Source organism: Oreochromis aureus, linkage group 20 (genome assembly GCF_013358895.1).
Source record: "Oreochromis aureus strain Israel breed Guangdong linkage group 20, ZZ_aureus, whole genome shotgun sequence".
Classification (NCBI taxonomy): Eukaryota; Metazoa; Chordata; class Actinopteri; order Cichliformes; family Cichlidae; genus Oreochromis; species Oreochromis aureus.
Genome location: NC_052961.1, coordinates 21,864,243 through 21,881,114, shown reverse-complemented (window position 1 = coordinate 21,881,114; position 16,872 = coordinate 21,864,243). Strand labels below are relative to the sequence as shown.

Genomic DNA, 16,872 nt, shown 5'->3' with positions numbered 1-16,872 from the left:
CGACGTTTTAAAATTTAAAAAAAAAAGGAAAAGAAAAAAAATCGTAATCAAGCACGCTCAGAAACTGGACTACAACAATAATTAGGATGAACTACCTGTAGTAGTCCTCCTGGCCAGGCAGTGGTCCTCCGTGCATGTGATGGTGCCCGTGCAGCCACTGCTGCTCCATGGCTAGCCTCTGGAGCTCGGCCGACTGGGCGTGCATGGCCTGCAGCTGGTGGGCCGCCGACATAGTTGGTGGAATACCTGCTGGTAGGTCCCGTGGGTATGGAGTACCTGGAGGAAGACCCAACACAGAAAATGTGATCAGGCTCAAACTGATCTATGATAGAAGCTCGGATGACTGATAGAAGCTCAGACTGATAGATGTGATGCGTTATTGCTGGTAAGGAGAGTCAACACTGGCTGAGAGCCTACCAAAAACTGGGTGTCGCAGCATCTCGTGTTCGTGCGGCGGCTGGCCCAGGAGAGGGTTGGGGATGGCGCCGGGCGGGTAAGGGAAGCGTGCCAGGTGAGGTCCGGCCAGGGGATCTACTGCCAGCGGATGGGCGCCGGAACCTGGAGGACACACAAGACATTCACCACCACCTTCTGGGTGTCAGAGTCTTAGGTTCAGGGTACACTCATTGCAAGATAATGTATCACACAGCATGCTACAGGCATTAATGATACTCAGCTTAATGTAACGTTACTCCTCAAGGTTGATTTAAAGAGTGCAGGGACTACTACTTTACTATATTTATCCATTGTAAAAAATCTGTTGGCTCCGTCAGTAACTTAAGGAAGATATGACTTCCTGTCATCCAGTCTGTCAGTGATGTACACTATACAGAAAAGATGTCATGAGGTGGAGCTTCAGGCCACATAGTAAAAGTTTTTAATTAGTTACATTGATCACAAGTCCCTTTGTTCACTCTTTAATGAGAGAAGTAACAAAATTACTACAGTACAATTATGTGCAGTACATATTAAAATGATACAATACTATGACAGATATGCTCACTTTGATACTTAATACAATATATCATTTGTTCATTTCACTGCAACAACTTTGTCAAAACATCTCTTTCCTTTAAAACAACATCAGAATAAGTGCAGATAAATGGCAACATTTCAAACAGCAACATGCTTCCTGAACTCAAAAAGCAGTCTGGCATCTGTTATGTTTAATCAAAATGTAGTAATTAATACTACATAACCAAAAATAAAATATATATATTTATTTCAGAGCGATAACAGGTTAAATTGACCTGTGGAGTGCCTCAGGGCTCTACTTCTGGTCTTCAAACATTTAATTAAATAAAGTATCTATTCATTCTTAAGTTGTCATCTGTAGTTAAAGCTTCTAAATTCAGTTTTTAATTTTATTGTCATGCATTTATGAATTAAGCAGGGCTTTCGTTTACCTTGGTGTAAGGGATCTTGCTGGTGGAGGTGGAGATGGGAGTGAATATGTGAGTGCTGGTGGTGGTGCGGTGTGACATTGAACATCTGCAGACGAGCGATGGGGTCATTGGCCACTGTTGCCATCCTCTCTGCATGGAGTCTCTCTGCTGCCAGCCTCTCTGGGTAGCTCATTTCTGGGCGCAGCTGGGGACCTGCAAGGGCTAGCCGCTCACGCTCTAATGGGTTCAGGCTGGGATGAAAGGAGGCGAAAGGGTGAGGGCCGGCCATGGGGGGCAACGTGATGGCCCCGTGGCGAGCAAAGTGTTCCATGGGGTTTGTGGAAGGGTGGAGTGTGTCCATCTCTGGAGGCTTGACCTCAAAACCAGGTTTCATCCTTTCCCTCAGCTCCCTCTCGCGAATCTCCCTCTCGCGCATCTCCCGCTCTCGAAGCTCGCGCTCCCGCATGGCTGGGTCAGCGTTGTATAGGCTGGGCATGTGATAAGCTAGCAGCGGGTCTGCGGGGTTGAGTGACACAAAGAACGGGTGGTTTCGATTGGTGGGGGACATGACGTGGGGCCGGGCGTACTCGCTGAGGGTGCGTAGGGCGGGTGTGTCGGGGCCAATGTAGGGAGGCACAGCTGCAATAGTAGTGGGGGGACCGTCGAAGGGTGGACGCATGTGGGCGGGGCCGGCCATCTGAGGTTCGCTCATTCTGCCTTCGTGAGATGAACTGGAGGCTTTCTGTGAGGAGAGGAACATCATGCTTAGTTTTTCTTACTTTTATTTTTTTTTAACAAAACCAGTGGGCAACATAAAAGTAAAAGAACGATTACACCACTCACCGCGGCTCTCTCAGCTTCTTTTTCTCGTTCCCGCTCTCTTTCTCGCTCCTTTTCCCTTTCCCTCTCTCTCTCTTTTTCCTCCCTGGCTTTCTGTTCTGCTTCTCTCTTGGCTTTCTCCAGAGCTTCCTCTCTCTTCTTGGCCAGTTTAGATGAAGCCAGGGGTGTGAAGTAGAAATCGGTCCGAGCACACGAGTTGTACCCCCGGTCCAAGTGCTTGTAGAAACTGTAGAAACACAGACACAAAAATAAAGAAGCTAAAATAATGTCTTACGTTCATAAACTGACATTTGTTTGGAGAAAAAAAAAAAAAAACAGATAAAAGAAGGTACGATCATCATATCCATGTTAAATTTTGTGTACTGAATGGCAGGATAAATGATGAAAACACAGCTGGTATTAGCTTGCATTAGTCCATGTTTTAAAAGCAAACAAACTCTCTCAGCATTCACTTTTCCTGCCACGCTGAGCCTATAATAAACTCCTCATTGGTATTCATTGGCAGTCTGAGAGTCACTTAAGCGGGAGGCAGCAACACGTACTCATATTCGGATGCTTCATATACTTCCATCTCACTGTAATTAATCTCCCTGTTTTCCATCTCTGATCATTCCAAACCATCAGCTACTCAGAGCTCGAGGCTAATTGTGGCCTTGGATGCCTGTTTTGCAGAGGACATTTGATTTGTTGCCTACATTAAAGACTTAAAACCTGAGGGCGACTCTTTGTTGGAGAGCTAATCAGCATCCCCTGATAAGAGAATAGGCAGACTACTGATAAACAGCCACCTGTGCAGGTGTATGTTTTTCTCTTTTACAGATGTTTGATGTTCTGCTGTTTGCTCAGGCTGTTGGCAGACGTACCGTGCTGATTGGCTGGCATGGCTGGGCGTATTGACGACTGTAGGCTCCGGGGAGGGGCTTCTCTGCGGGGGTGGTGGGCTCTCTGGCTCTTCCGACTCGTCCAAAGGCTCCTCTTTGATGTGCATGGGTGGGACTGCTGTGCCCGGGCCAGCACAGGTGACAGAGGCAGGAAGTGGCATGGAGATGGAAGAGGATGGAGCCGAGGAAGAAGGAGGCTGCAAGCCAGGCATAGAGTTTGATGATGATGGGGGAGGGGCGGTTGGAGGTAGAACTGTACTGAAAGGATGAGATGAGAAAGGTTGCTGAGGTGGCCCGCTGGGATGTGAGGCTGCTGCGGAGGGTGGCAGAGGAGGAGCTGGAGGAGGTTGGTGGCTGGCTGAAGGTGGGAGGCTCTGTGATTGGGTGAGAACTGGAGGCTGGGCTGGGGGAGGCTGAAGCTGCTGGCCTTGAGGCATGAGCTGGAGGGGAGGCGGATGTGCTGATGGAGGATGATGGTTGGATAAAGAGCTGAGAGGCTTGAGGGCGGGAGGCGGAGGCAGGTTTGAAGGCATCTGAGGGAATGGAGGTGCCGACACGTGGGGTGGGTGTTTGTGAGACTGTGGGTTGGGTATCTGAGGGATGGGTGTAGTTGGCGGGGGCTTGATGTGAGGCATAGATATTGGTGCGGGGGGCAAGGGCTGCTCTCTGGGAGGCTGGGTGCCACTCTGAGAAGATGACTGGGACTGAGAAGGAGGCGTGTGAGCCCTCTGTTGTGATTGGCCAGAGACCGGCGGGGGTGGGACCTGAGACGGACCTACAGGGAATCCCTGAGGGGTGATGGAGTGAGGGTGAGCCATGTGTGAGGGGCCCGGCTGCAACGGGTGAGGCATGGGAGGCATGGGTCCGTGATGCGGGCTGGGTAATGACTGAGGTGGAACTGGGGGGCCAGGAGGCGGAGCCTGAGTCATAGGTGAGTGTGGAGAGGGAAGCCTTTGAGGGTGCAGGGATGCTCCTGACTGGATTAGAGACATTGGGCTTGCCTGGGGCAGAGGCTGGGGAGGTAGAGAGCTGGAGGCTGCAGCAGGGGAAACCTGCGGAGGCAGTGAGGGGGCTGAGGTTGTGGGTGGAGGGGGCGCCGAAGAGGTGGCTGAGGTGCCCGGTTGACACTGGATGACTGGAGGGTGCTGGCTCTGCAGGAGCTGCTGCTGTTGGGCAGAGGAGTCCGAGTCGCTCTCATTGTCACGGGGGCTCGGGATGCTCGGCGAAGAGCTCCGGTTGTCCTGATCAATGTCTTTTGGATCACTACTGAGCTCCTCGTTGATGCTCCGCCCATCAGAGCTCTCGCCCTCTCCCTCTCCTTCTCCCTCGCATTCTGAAGGTGAGTCTGGCCGACTCAGCTCCTGTGGGGACAGAGGAGAAGAAAGGAAGCGCGTCAGCACACCAACTATACAACCTCCCCTTAACACATAGAGATAAAACAAGCAGTGATCGCAGACTCACTTGTGTCTTGGACTTTTTGGTGTTGGCCCTCTCGGGCTCCTCCGTGTCTGAAGCTCCTTTCTCCCGTTGCCGTTTGGCACTCTTCATAGGTGAAGGAGCTTCCTCTTTAATCTTCTGTGGAGCAAAAGCAGCAGAGACACAGAAAGTATAGATTACAGAGGTGCGTGCAATGAAAAACGAGGTGTCAACGACTCTCTGCTGTACTTACTTTGCTTGGCTTCTTCATGGAGTCCGTCTTGCTGTCGGTGCTGTCGGTGCTGGCTGCGCTGGGTGAAGTACGTCCGCTAGAGCGCAAATCCTCGTTGGTGGGTGAGGCTCGGCCATCAGGACTGGCTGTCTGCTTCTTACGACCACTACGTAGCGTCGACATCTGTAGTTTGAACGAAGGAAAAGTTAGCCCAATTTATAAAACTTTCAAACTTTGAATAAAATAAACATTTGGTTTGAGATTATGAGCTTATTTCTTTGTAATCTGGGTCTGGATTGCTCCAGGGATAACTCTCAGGGTATCGTTCCTAAAAGTGAAAATAGAAGGATAGTTGGCGCACCGAGCCTCGGTTCCGTCGGGTCCTCATGCTATGCTTCCCGCTGAGTCCATCCTCTTCCTCTTTGACAGGTTTGAACATAAATGGCGGAGGGTCCACGGGCTTCTCGATGGGGGGCAGCTCACCGTACTTCTTGAAGTGAATGCGGCAGTCGGTGCACAGCAAGATGTTCTCGCGGCCCCCGTGGTGCCAGTCCTTGGAGGCTGAGGAAAGCCATTTACAGTTGTGAAATAACACAGTCTCACAGGCAGTGAGAGGCACAAACATCACACAGAAATCATCTGACAACCTGCAGTAATACTGAAGAATACAGGCACCACCTTAAAATAATTTCTCCTTTCAATATTTAACAGAATAAAAATGTTCGTACTACAGGCGCTAAATCAATGTCTAATCTGTCCTCTGTTTTATACCCCATTTAAACTCCCAGTAATCTACTAATAAGAGCTTGATGGGTTAACACTATAAAGCCAAAGTTATTAGCCACCCTTGCTTGGATGGCAGAAACGTCAGCGTGTTCAGATGGGAGCCAGCTGTGTGGAAAGAGGGGGAAGGATAATGAGGTGGAGAGAGTGAACGAGCTGTGGGTTCATGTCTGATTTGATCAAATTAGTCCTGACATACTCTGATGCCCATCTGTCACACAGTGCTGTGTTGGGTGGGCTCAAACTGATCCCAAGACAGGACAGGAATAGCCAAGCAAGTCCGTATGATGGGCGTGCACATGAAAAAGAGACGTGGCGTCTTACTGGTAGTGAAGCAGTGGCGGCAGGCGTAGCCTTTTAGCTCCTGTTCGCTGTCTTCACTGTCAAAGTCATCTTCACTGGCTGAGCTGAGGTCCACTAGAGGGAAGAAGGAAGGAGAAAGATACGTCACATACATCTCTTTACCAACCAACGAGTATATGTCAGGCCAGGCCGTCCACTCTCCTCCCAGCTGCCACCATGAGGTCAAAGCTACGTACAGAACTCGCTCGACGGCGGGCGCGAAGGAGTGTTGACGGGAGTTGAGGCGGTCCGTGTCTTGATGCGGCGGAAGACGGGCTGACGACGGTGTCGGCGATGGGCTCGACAACTGGCCGCCTCGGGAGTCTTCTTCCAGTAGTAGTAGAAGGTAATCAGCTCTCCCTGAAAGAAGACGATAAACAGGCGCCGTTAAAACAGGCAGTAATATCTTAGGAACGCAAACGAGCGTCTGTGATAAGGGGGAGGATTCACTTTTGATTGCAAAGAGGTGAAATATCTGCAGTTAGGTGGAATGAAATCTGTGGAGGATACACATTAGCAGTGGGTGCTGCGTTTCACAGTGAAAGGCCATGGAGCGGGTCAGTCCATGCCAGGATTTGTAGCTGGCTGGGCATGTTTGTGCTGCGGCCCTGTCTGTCCCAGGATTAGGCGAGGAGACTCACTGAATGCAGGGATATTAGGATCAGTGCAATGGTGGCTGCCTGGGTGGCAGGAGGTTGAATGGGAACAAAAGAACATGTCAGGCAGAGCTTTGGCGCTACAAATAGGGAGTGAAATGGCTCCTCGCCCCTTCACTGGAAGAGTCAATTGAACTTTAATCAAACATTCGGAGGGGTGCGCTTGCCAGCGAGCGGGGCGGATAAATCCAGTGTACAAAAGGCCGTCAGGAAATCAATACCCAACTGAAACATTAACACATGCAATCATGGATCAGAAAGCACTTTGCTGAGGCAGCCTGTGCATATTAACTGCAGCTTTCCTGCCACACTCGTGAAACACAAGCCCTAAAAATTGGCAACAGGAGTCGGTGGCAATTATGTAGTTTCCTGTAAAGCTTCGCCTTTTCTGCCTCGCTGTGAACTCTCACTTGTTAGTCATCTTCCACCGACTCGATAACAAATTTACAAAAGGTGCGGTGTGTGTTCGCAGGGTGAGCAGTAAGTCACCTGTAATCTCAAAAGCCCCGAGGGCATCCAGCCACTGTCTGAGGTCTGTTAAACCGCTGTTCAACAAAGCTCCCAGGGTTTAATGGCTATTGATTGTTTTCCTTCTCTGCTTCAGCCGAGAAACTTGACATTAATTAGTCAGTCCATTGCTCTCTGAAATGCATTAACAGCTTTTCAGCAACAGCCCGATATCGTCTATCAAAATGTAGCGAAACATGAAAAAGGAGGAAGTGATTTGACGAAATGGCTAAGAAAAGCCCCCCCCCCTTAACAAAAACAGAAAATAAAGCCAGTGAACTGTAGCACACGTACACATACAATGTAACTCTTAGGGGAAATTCATATCTACCAGAGCCTGCAGGACTCCACCTTATCAGGCAAAGCAGTGCTGGAAACATTTACTGAGGGTGTCTGAGCTCAATGAAACCTCCTCACATTTCAGGGTAAATTAAGGCACTACACCAGGAAAACCACTGCTCCAGCGGAAAAGAGTCTCAAACCCCACGAGCTGGTGGAGGCTTCGGCAGGAGTTTATCTGGATCGGTGGATGGATTTCAAATGCAGTGGGCTTTAAGCTAAAAAAGCACACGGATACCGATTATATTATCACCTAAAAGCTACATTATGCTGCTGCCGTTTCAGTCGGCGACAGAACTTTGTGGCCTTTCTTGTGCGCCTCCCACTTCAACCTGCCGGCCAGTTGGGAAGGGGAAGGGCGCAGGTGCTAACTGAAAGAAGGCAGGCATCCTGATGTGAAATCTAATTGAAATGTGCAGATCAAAAGTGTCGAGTGGTGCCGAGCGCTGGCTTTGCTCTGTGCTTAATGACTGTTCTCAGCAGTGCCTCTCTGCCTCCTCGCTGCGGGTTGACAAGTACACGGCCTCAGCAACAGCTTGGCAGACACAAGGAAAGGTCACCCTGCCTCTCCATCACTTACGCTGTGTCAAGTACCATTACATTAGGCAGGAGCTAATGAAAACATTAACTTGGGCTTTTGAATGGGAATTAACAGGTGTGGTGATGAGCTGGTGCAGCCAGATGTAAATAAAAAAAAGAGGAAAACAAGAAGCAAAGCTCAGCAAATTCAGTACAAATATGATGCAGTAGAAATGTCTGCAAGTATAATAATATCTGTAATATAGACAGATTTTAAATTTGAATGCAGCAAGGTTTGCATGGTTAACTAAATTTAGGTTTTAGGTAGCTAAAATATATTTAAAAACTAGAAGTTTGTCAACCTAATTTAAACTAAAATAAAAATATAGAGAAAATATCCTTAATTTTAGTGTTCGGTAAAAAGTTTTTTGCTAAAACTTGGCTGATGAGGCTTTGACACATATTTTCATTATGACTCAACTGCTTTCAATTTGTGTTTTTTTATTATATCTGTAGTGACTTTCCTAAATCTTGCTTAAAACTGAAATGAGCAAACTCGCTCTGAAAACTAACTGAAACGAATCCAAAGCAGAAAAATCACAACAAAATAAAAATAATAATAAAAGCTCGTTCAAAATCATAAAACTGTAATAACTCTGGAGTGCAGTCGCACTGATAAAGGAAGGACTGTGAGCACAGTGAACGTGTTGTGCAGAGAAACAGCCCGATGTGAGCATGCTAATACTGCACGTGAGAGAAGCTTTGTGCAATACATTTGTGTCACAGTGAGACTGACAGATTTGGGTCCTCTGAAGTTGTGCAAGTCCCGTCTCTCACACCGACTGACTTTTCTGCATCAGAGCCACTTTGTCACGCTGCCACATGCCCGCAGCAACAATTTAACTCCAGTTACCTCGCAGTTTATTCTCCACGTTTGGCCGTTGTGGAAGCAGGTTTGTGTTTTACCTACTGATGCCATGTCTTCTTTCCTTCCCTTCATAAAATTAAGATGCCCATAAAAGAAACAACTAAACAAACCTGCATCTAAAACAGCTGAAAGACAAATCTACATAGTCCCCCGGCTTCTGCAGCATAATTTTCTCCCTAGTCCACTAAATCGCTGCAGAGCGGCACAGAGTGTGCTGCTGCTGCTTCGCAGAACATGAGATAGTGACAACATAAGCTCAGTATTATTAGGCCTTTTAGGCTGCTTCCATCTGCAGGAGCTTTCTGGCCGGTGGATTATCCAGCAAGGGAAGGGCTTACCCTCATATCAGGGCGCTCAGGCCTTCCGTTCCAGTTACTGCCACTTAAAATGGTCATCTACATAAAGATATGCAGTTATTTTAAAAAATATGTTCATAGTTATTGTTGTGCTATCGGTTTAAATTAAATACTTGCAGTTCGAGTTCATAAAGCATGCATATAGAGATGCGTGACTTTTGTATTTTAACCTTACTGTAATGTTATTCTCACAAACAGCTGCTAACAGAGGTTAGCAGGTGACGAAATGAGGAAAATGCCCCCGGAGGCCAGATTTTGACTGAATAGGGTTAACCACTTTAGGCTACAGTGTAATTGTGGGTGGGAGCGCTGGTTGAGGGTGAGCTCGGTGGTCGTATGTACACGGGTAGGGCTGAGGGCGAGGGCTAAACTCGTGTATTTACACCCTCATCTCCTCTCAGGCCCAGGCCTGAACAGATGGTTTCTGTTTTTCCTGGCAGATTTGTGACAGAGCCACAAAAGGCCTCTGCTTTGACATGAAGCCAAACGGTTAAGGCCGTTACTGGCAAGAGCAGGGGAAGGAGGAGAGAACAGGGGAGAGCAGAGGAGGGGGAGGGCTGAGTGCCGAGGAGAGTCGAGAGGGAGGAAAAAAAAATAAAAAAAAGAAAGCCAGCAGCGGAGAACAATGGACAATCAACACTGAATCCCAACCACAAACCAGTCCTGAAAATCTCTCAGCAAATAAAAATCTCTGCTAAAAATTTAAGGCGGTTGGGGAGCAGAGAGGGCTGGGAGCGTGTGATTTCTAGGTTCTGGTGGCTGACAGCGAGTTGTGTAAACAACCATTAGTGCAGCATGAACCTGTGCAACTCCTGCTTCCTCCACAGCCTGCAGTCAGAGCAGGGAGGACTGCTTCCTGATTCATTTCAGTAAGGTGAAAGGGGAAGTATTTCTGAGCTAAATCAAGCCAGGGCTTAATTATATATGAGCTCGACCCGTGGACTCCCAACTCTTCCGTCGCCCATGTCAGACTGCACAGTGAATCGTCTGGAGCGTGCTCGACTTCTCCATCATCCTCACCACGAATGTAACTGGAGGGCGTAACTTTATAAACGTGTATGTGCTTCAGAAGGCCAGTGTGGGTTTGTGCGTCCTGCAGGGCCATTTAATATGTTTCAGTGAAAGTTTATTTTAGGTATTATCAGGATTTTTATTAAAGTTGCTGAAATGGTAAAGATGACAGAAATGTGTGCTTCCAAACTTTTTATATTACATGCAGCCAGTGACACCAGAGTCACAAATTTCCAATAATAAATAAAACATCATTATGTCAGGTGGAATAAAAACTATTAGTGCTTCGAGTTACCAAACTATACTTTCCCTCCTTACATCATTTATTTGTGTTTGTGTCGTGTGAAACTAAATTACAAGCCCAAATATTTAAGCTACTAGGCCCATGTACAGTATGTGATGAATTCAAAAACACACCTACACCATAGTGATGCCTCAAAAACGAAGAAAGACTGAATAGTGAAAAGATCTTGGCTGGTGGAGCGGGGTGCATGTGAAAGGCGGCTAAATAGACAGTCGTTCCCTGCTGCGCAGCGCCTTTCTGCCGGAGAATGACTGAATAAGCTCTGCTTTCACAGGTCAGGGATGCACATGCTGAAGAATCAGCACTCGTGTTTTTCCTGCTGTAAGCGCTTTTGCCAGTGAAAGCAGATTGGATGGCAACAGTGCCGTTTTTGCTGGAGGGTCGATCCTGCGTGTTCTGCTGATAAGCTAGTCTCCCCTCCCCTAAAAAAAAAAAACTCACAACATGAAGCCTACCAAAGAACTCAATTACACAGGGAGCTCTGGCTCTCTGGGCTCCGTCTATTAGGCTGAAAAAAGATTTTGCCTACACTCAGCTGCGCTAAATTGCCTGTGGTCTGTTAAAAGAACATCAATACGTGCTGGTTGAGCTTCCATCAGCCGGCAGCGATTTCACTGCCTAAACAAGTTATATCATTTACCAAACACGGAAGCTGTTCTGTCACACCGCCGACAGCTGCTGCCAACTGGACCAGGCTCCTGTAGTTCGCTGCTGGTTTAATTAGTGTTTCAACCTAAGTATTTATAATCACACTCATCCCCGAGGTTCTGGCTGCTGAGCCGAGGACATGGCAATGAATTCAATGCGACGTTTGTACAGATTGTACAGATTGTACCGGGGCAAACATCTGCTGCGTGAGGTTGTGTTGGGAACACCGTTCTCCTGTTGGGCGTCCCATAAATGACAGGGCCTTCGGGGACCGAGTGCTCCCTTTTTTCTCAGAGAGAAAAAGATGCTGTAAGGAGCGCTCGGCACATCGCCTCCTTTAAAAATCAGACATATAGCTCGGATCTAGCATCTCTGTGTCGACCTGAAAATTAGCACACACGCTAGAATGATAACAAACTGCAGGAAGCTGATAAATTAAAGCTCCAATAAACTCACCAGCTGGTGATGGATGCTAACTGTTTGCTGACTGAGAGCGCTTGTTTAATGCGTGACGTTAACAAGAAGAAAACACGCACTGTAGGTTCACCTGTGTTAGCTTTTCTAATGCGCTGCCAAAGCACCTTTCTGTCTTTTTCCACCTCTGTGCCAAAAACAAAGCAGGAACCAGCAGCATAAAAACGTCTCACCAAATCAGTTTTAGCGTTTTATCTCCCCCCACCTTTCCTGCCCTCTACGTCTACATGGCTTACAGCTGACATTCTGGGCTGTAACACTACTAAAACTACACCACCATCTAATATATATGACCGAAATACAATTACGGAGTCGTCTTGGTGATAATGTTAGACCTTTATGAAGTTAAATATTTAAACGTGGAGCAAAGAGAAACCAGTAGGGAAGCTGGTAGGGAAAAAAAACCTATCACACACACTCAGATGCTTTTGTCCTATGCCTGTAAATTGTTTTACACTGCTTCACTGACTTTATTAGATTAAGGCTGCTCTGAGTTGTATTGTGAAACACTTTCTTGATCTATAAATATAGAGTATAATACACTTATGTGTGCATGAAGTAAGTAAATTACCAGTGTTTTCATGCAATTTAAAATCTCTCACAGGACACAAAAAGACAACCTGTACTGAATATAATTTCAGGCATGAGTTGCTTTTACATCGGTGTTTTTTACGCTGTCATGCATATTTTACTTTGCGGAGAGACACTAGTGTCTGCATACTGAAAACAGTCTGTGTTTAAACTAGTAAGAGCCCAGGTATTTCAATACATTGTCATTTGCAATCTGCTGCTGCTCGTGCTGTACCCTTTTCCACCGGTGACGTCGTCTGGGCTCGGTCCTGCAAGGAAATGGGCCAAAACGCTTTAATTTGATCTAATTTTCGGCTGTCAATTTCTCTGTTGAGCTGCACAGCAAACTAAGCAGTCGCCGATTTAAATCAGTTTGGCAAACACCGTCTGTTGATGTTCTTTATGAAAACGCTTCCAGTGAAAATATCAGGCGCACAGTTATCTCTGATCTGCCATTTCAGCACATTCGGTTGTTTAAACACTGAAGGCAGCAGATCGTGTTCCATGACGTCCTCTCGTGAGCGAAGGAAATGGTGGCAGCAAAAAGCCAGTTGCAGACGGTCAGGCGACACACCCACTTCCCCCTGTGGGCCTTTATGTGACTTTATATAAGGCATTCCTGAGTGCTAGTCGGGCCTGGTGTGTTTACACAGCGCTGGGTGCTTACCCTTGGCACTGGCTGTTCGAGCCGTGCTGACGCTTCAGGGGCAGCGCGGCTAATAGGAGCTAGCGGGGGGAGCAGTGAGGGCCGGGCGCCCGGTACCGGACCTCTGGGCTTTGTGCTGTGCACTCCGGTCAGGACTCATACATCTTCTTTCATGCAACTGGAATAGTGTGTGTGTGTGTGTGTGAGAGAGAGACAGAGAGAGAATGGAGATAATGGGAAAAATCTCTGTCATTTCCCACACCTAAAATATCTAGAGATATTGTTGTTCTCATGTTCCGGAGATCTGGGATTTGGGAATGAGGAGGGAGAAAATAAATGGGCCCTTTCCTCCGGGTATTAGCTGGCACTTGCTCCGATCAGCCTAGCAGCACAAAAACAAGCTCAGTCATAAGCAAAGACTTGGTTTTTTTTTTCTCTCTCTCTGTGAAAACACAGACTTTACTGGCTCTTTTGAGCCAATGCCCATTTTACTCCCTTTTTTCATAGGTCGCTACTACCCTCTCCGTGCTCTCCCAGTCATCTTTTCATATTTAAAGGCCAGTTTATTTTCCATTTGCAGGGGGAAAAATTAATCTTTCTCTGCTCTGTGGTGGTGGCAGGCCCATATCCTGGAGGAGGTCTATTACCTCTCCTGCCAAGTAGACTCCCCCCTCCAGGTTGAAGTGCATTAATACCTCCTTTATAGCCAATCAACTGGACTAGTCATATATTTCAAAACCAGTAAAAATAATTGAAGAAACCCTCTGCGAGGAAACAGTATTCATACACTTTAATCTCTTATTCAAGAGGCTCAAATTGGTTTTGAGGAATAAAGAATGAAAAAAAAAAAAGCAGCACAAAAGGAGGCGACACTAAAGAGTTGAGGTGTAAAAATATTACAGGATATGTTGCGGGTTTTTAGAGAAGGAGGGCTGATGTACCCTCACCTCGGAGCAGGCGAGGAAATGAAGCAGATGAAAAGTATGACAAACACCTTTGATTTTTCTTTGATGTCTGTGTCAGCACTATATCGGCACACTTCCAGCAGGAGCAGCCTCACAGAAACAGCAGAGTCTGCACTGTTTCATGAATCAAAATGTATATCTAAGAATTATTTAACAGCCGAGTCTAAAGGCTTTGAAGCAACATGAACCTGTTCGCTCTGCAGCCAATTACAGGCAAAATAAAAATGCAGGTCGAGCCCTTTAAGAGGTTTTATATCTGTTCTTATATTGATCACCTTAAAAAAAAGCACAAAAACACCGTGGCTTCTGTGTTTTGCTTCCAACACAAAGTTCACACTGAACGAGGTGAGCTGCTGTTAATCATTGCCAGGCCTGAATCTGACCTGTCTGTACTGTGGCATGGGTCACACGGACGTTCAATAACGATTACAACACACACCCGCACGAAGAGCAGGGAGTCGCTGACAGGAGGAAATTCCCTCTGCTTATGTACATAAATAACACATTTACAAAGTGCAAGAGGTACAAAACAACTTTGGCAGTCAGTGACAAAGCTTTTGTTTAAAGGAGGCATACGATACAACCAACAGGAAGCTACCTTAACCACAGGCACAATAATCTCGTGTTGCAAAAGTTTGGAGCGTACAGACATTTTCCCCTCAAATCAGCTAAGAAGGAGACAATTCTCTGGATTTATAAGATTTAAAAAAAAAAAACTGACTTAGGTTTGATTAAATGACAGTAATCAAAGTTATGGCCTTTGATTCTCTCTACCAGGCCAGACACAAACGTAACTTTGTTGCTGTTCAAACAGTCACGTTTATTGCTTTGTAATCCTAGTGGAAGACATCGCATTGCCCTTTAGTTTGCTCTGAAAATGGCTGAAAGACCAAAAGAAAGAAAGGAAAAATCTCAAGTGCTAATAATAAAGCACTGTAGCACAAACATGAGATAAAGCAGGCTGCTCCACAGAGCTGACATATGCTGTAAACACAGTGGTTCAAATCACATCTGCACTACTTGTTTACTACTTGCTAACAGAGGGTGCTAATTAATGTTCAGTGTGTAACTTGCCTGGGAAGTACATTTAAGCTCAGGTTTACACTCAGGTGCAAACAAGTATTTTTAATATTAATATTATTATTTTCCACTGAGCCTGATGTGATAATACTACGCTAGAGTTGTTGGCAAGGAGCACTTCTCAACAATAAGGCCTCATAGCATTAAACTAAAACTTGCTTTCTGTAACTTACAAGGAAACTGCAAATGCATCAGTTTCTCTGTTTTTGTATCAGTGGCACAGAGAGAAATAAACGAGCTTACCGTCTCTTTGTTGGGCAGCAGCTCTTTCCGGATCCTAAAGAAGTTTTTGCCGAACTGTCTCAACCCTTTAATGAAGCGCTTCTGCAATTTTTTTTGCACAGAGGAAGAGAGAGAGAACGAGAGAAAGAGGGGGGGGGGAGAGGGAAAGAAAAAAAAAAGAGCAGTGAGTCTATGTTAAGTCAGCTAAAGTACCACAGAATAAAGTTTTCTGCTTAACACCGCGACAAAGAACATTGTTTTCATTTCGCTAGTCTGCGGTCGTCTGAGGTTTGCTGTGTTTTTTATAAACCTCTACAGCCGTTTAAACTCCGGAGCAAACACAGCCATGTCAGGGCAAAACCAGAGAGGAAATGACAGGCAAGGCAGGGAGAGACGCTGAGATTAAGCTCGTCGTTTCACGAGCGCAGAACATACAGTTAGGCAAACACGATCTAATGTGAAAACAAACACAACAGCAGACATGCCGAACGCGTTGTTAATCTCCCAAGTGAAAGTTCAAAGTCAAAACCTAAACTTGAAGATGCCTCTCTGTGCGTGGCACTCGGTTTCTAATTCTGTCGTTACATTTTGGCAATCTAACAAACCCCAGAAAAATTTAAATGTCAAAAAAAATGAATTATTTCTAAGTAAGGTGAACTACACGATGACGGAGAAGGCTACTTTGTGACACTGGATTTAATCTGACATTAAAAATAAACTGAACGTCAACGAGAGCCCTTACCTCAATGTGAGCACAAAAAAAAAAAACAATGTCGGAAAGCCCCCAAAAATCGGAGCAACCTACATATATTTCTTCTCCTTTAAGAGCCACAGACTGCGAGCCATAAAAAGCGACGGCTGAAAAACATTCATAACCAGCGAAGCAGACAACCAACAGATTTACTTTCTTGCTCCAGAGGCGAGCCCCGTTCCACAGTGATCTCAGCCAACCGTTTCCACCAAGTAACTCCAGCAAAAAAAAGAAAAGCAGAGAAAAGTCCTCGGGGAGCACAGCACAAATCTCTACGTCCACCCACAGGTAAAGAGAAAATTAAAGGGGGGTAAATCCACAATGTCTCCGACAGGACGTCGTTCTTCTTATGTTTTTTTTTTTTAACAAGAAAGAAATAGCTTGTCACTCTCTGCTCTTCCACTACAAAGGGGAAGGCTTTACATGTGATCTTTCTGCAAGAGAGCCTCTGGTTTGCAGCAGGATGGAAAACCCGAAGTGGAGTCCTGTGCTTCATGTTAGTGTTAGGCACAGCTTTCATTTCAGCCTCTAGCACTGAATGGGCAAGCTTTACTTCTCTACCCACCCCTCACACACACACACACACACACACACACACACACACACACACACACACACAGAAAAACCTAAGCCAGTGCTTGCGACTGAAACTACACAGAAGGTTTCCATTTCCTTGTGAGGAAACTACAGTTTGGAGTGAGCCTGCACAGAGGCAAAACTAGCTGCCCGCCTGAGAGGGGAGCCAGGCTGACACAATTTGTGTGGAGAAAGGTCTTGGACATGGTGGAAAGGACACAAGTGGGAGGGAAAACCAGATATGGAGCCTCTCCTGTGTTGTCCGGAGTTCATTTTCCATGCCATGTACAGTATGTTATGCAACCACAGATTGTTTACATACCTCATTTTGGTGGGGGAACAAAAGCCAAATTTACAGAAGTAACGCAGCCAGCTGCGAAGCACAACTGTCTTTCAGGGAAAATTACAGGCGAGAGAGAGCTTTGTGAATTACTATACTTA

The 16,872-nt window shown here is 46.4% G+C and overlaps 1 protein-coding gene across 5 annotated transcripts in view; it reads right to left on the bottom strand.

Moving 5' to 3' along the window:
* rerea (arginine-glutamic acid dipeptide (RE) repeats a) overlaps positions 1–16,872 on the bottom strand; it is a 126,900-nt gene that overhangs the window by 2,216 nt on the left and 107,812 nt on the right. For 4 of the 5 annotated variants that reach the window (XM_031726387.2, XM_031726388.2, XM_031726386.2 and 1 more), the window contains 11 exons: positions 15,126–15,206; positions 6,077–6,239; positions 5,862–5,954; positions 5,116–5,315; positions 4,776–4,937; positions 4,568–4,681; positions 3,089–4,467; positions 2,229–2,451; positions 1,407–2,127; positions 418–588; positions 96–276 (listed from right to left, as the gene is read on the bottom strand). In XM_031726387.2, coding sequence (XP_031582247.1) covers positions 96–276; positions 418–588; positions 1,407–2,127; positions 2,229–2,451; positions 3,089–4,467; positions 4,568–4,681; positions 4,776–4,937; positions 5,116–5,315; positions 5,862–5,954; positions 6,077–6,239; positions 15,126–15,206 — 3,488 coding nt within the window. The remainder of the gene's footprint in view (positions 1–95; positions 277–417; positions 589–1,406; positions 2,128–2,228; positions 2,452–3,088; positions 4,468–4,567; positions 4,682–4,775; positions 4,938–5,115; positions 5,316–5,861; positions 5,955–6,076; positions 6,240–15,125; positions 15,207–16,872) is intronic. The other variant, XM_031726389.2, reaches the window with a different exon arrangement.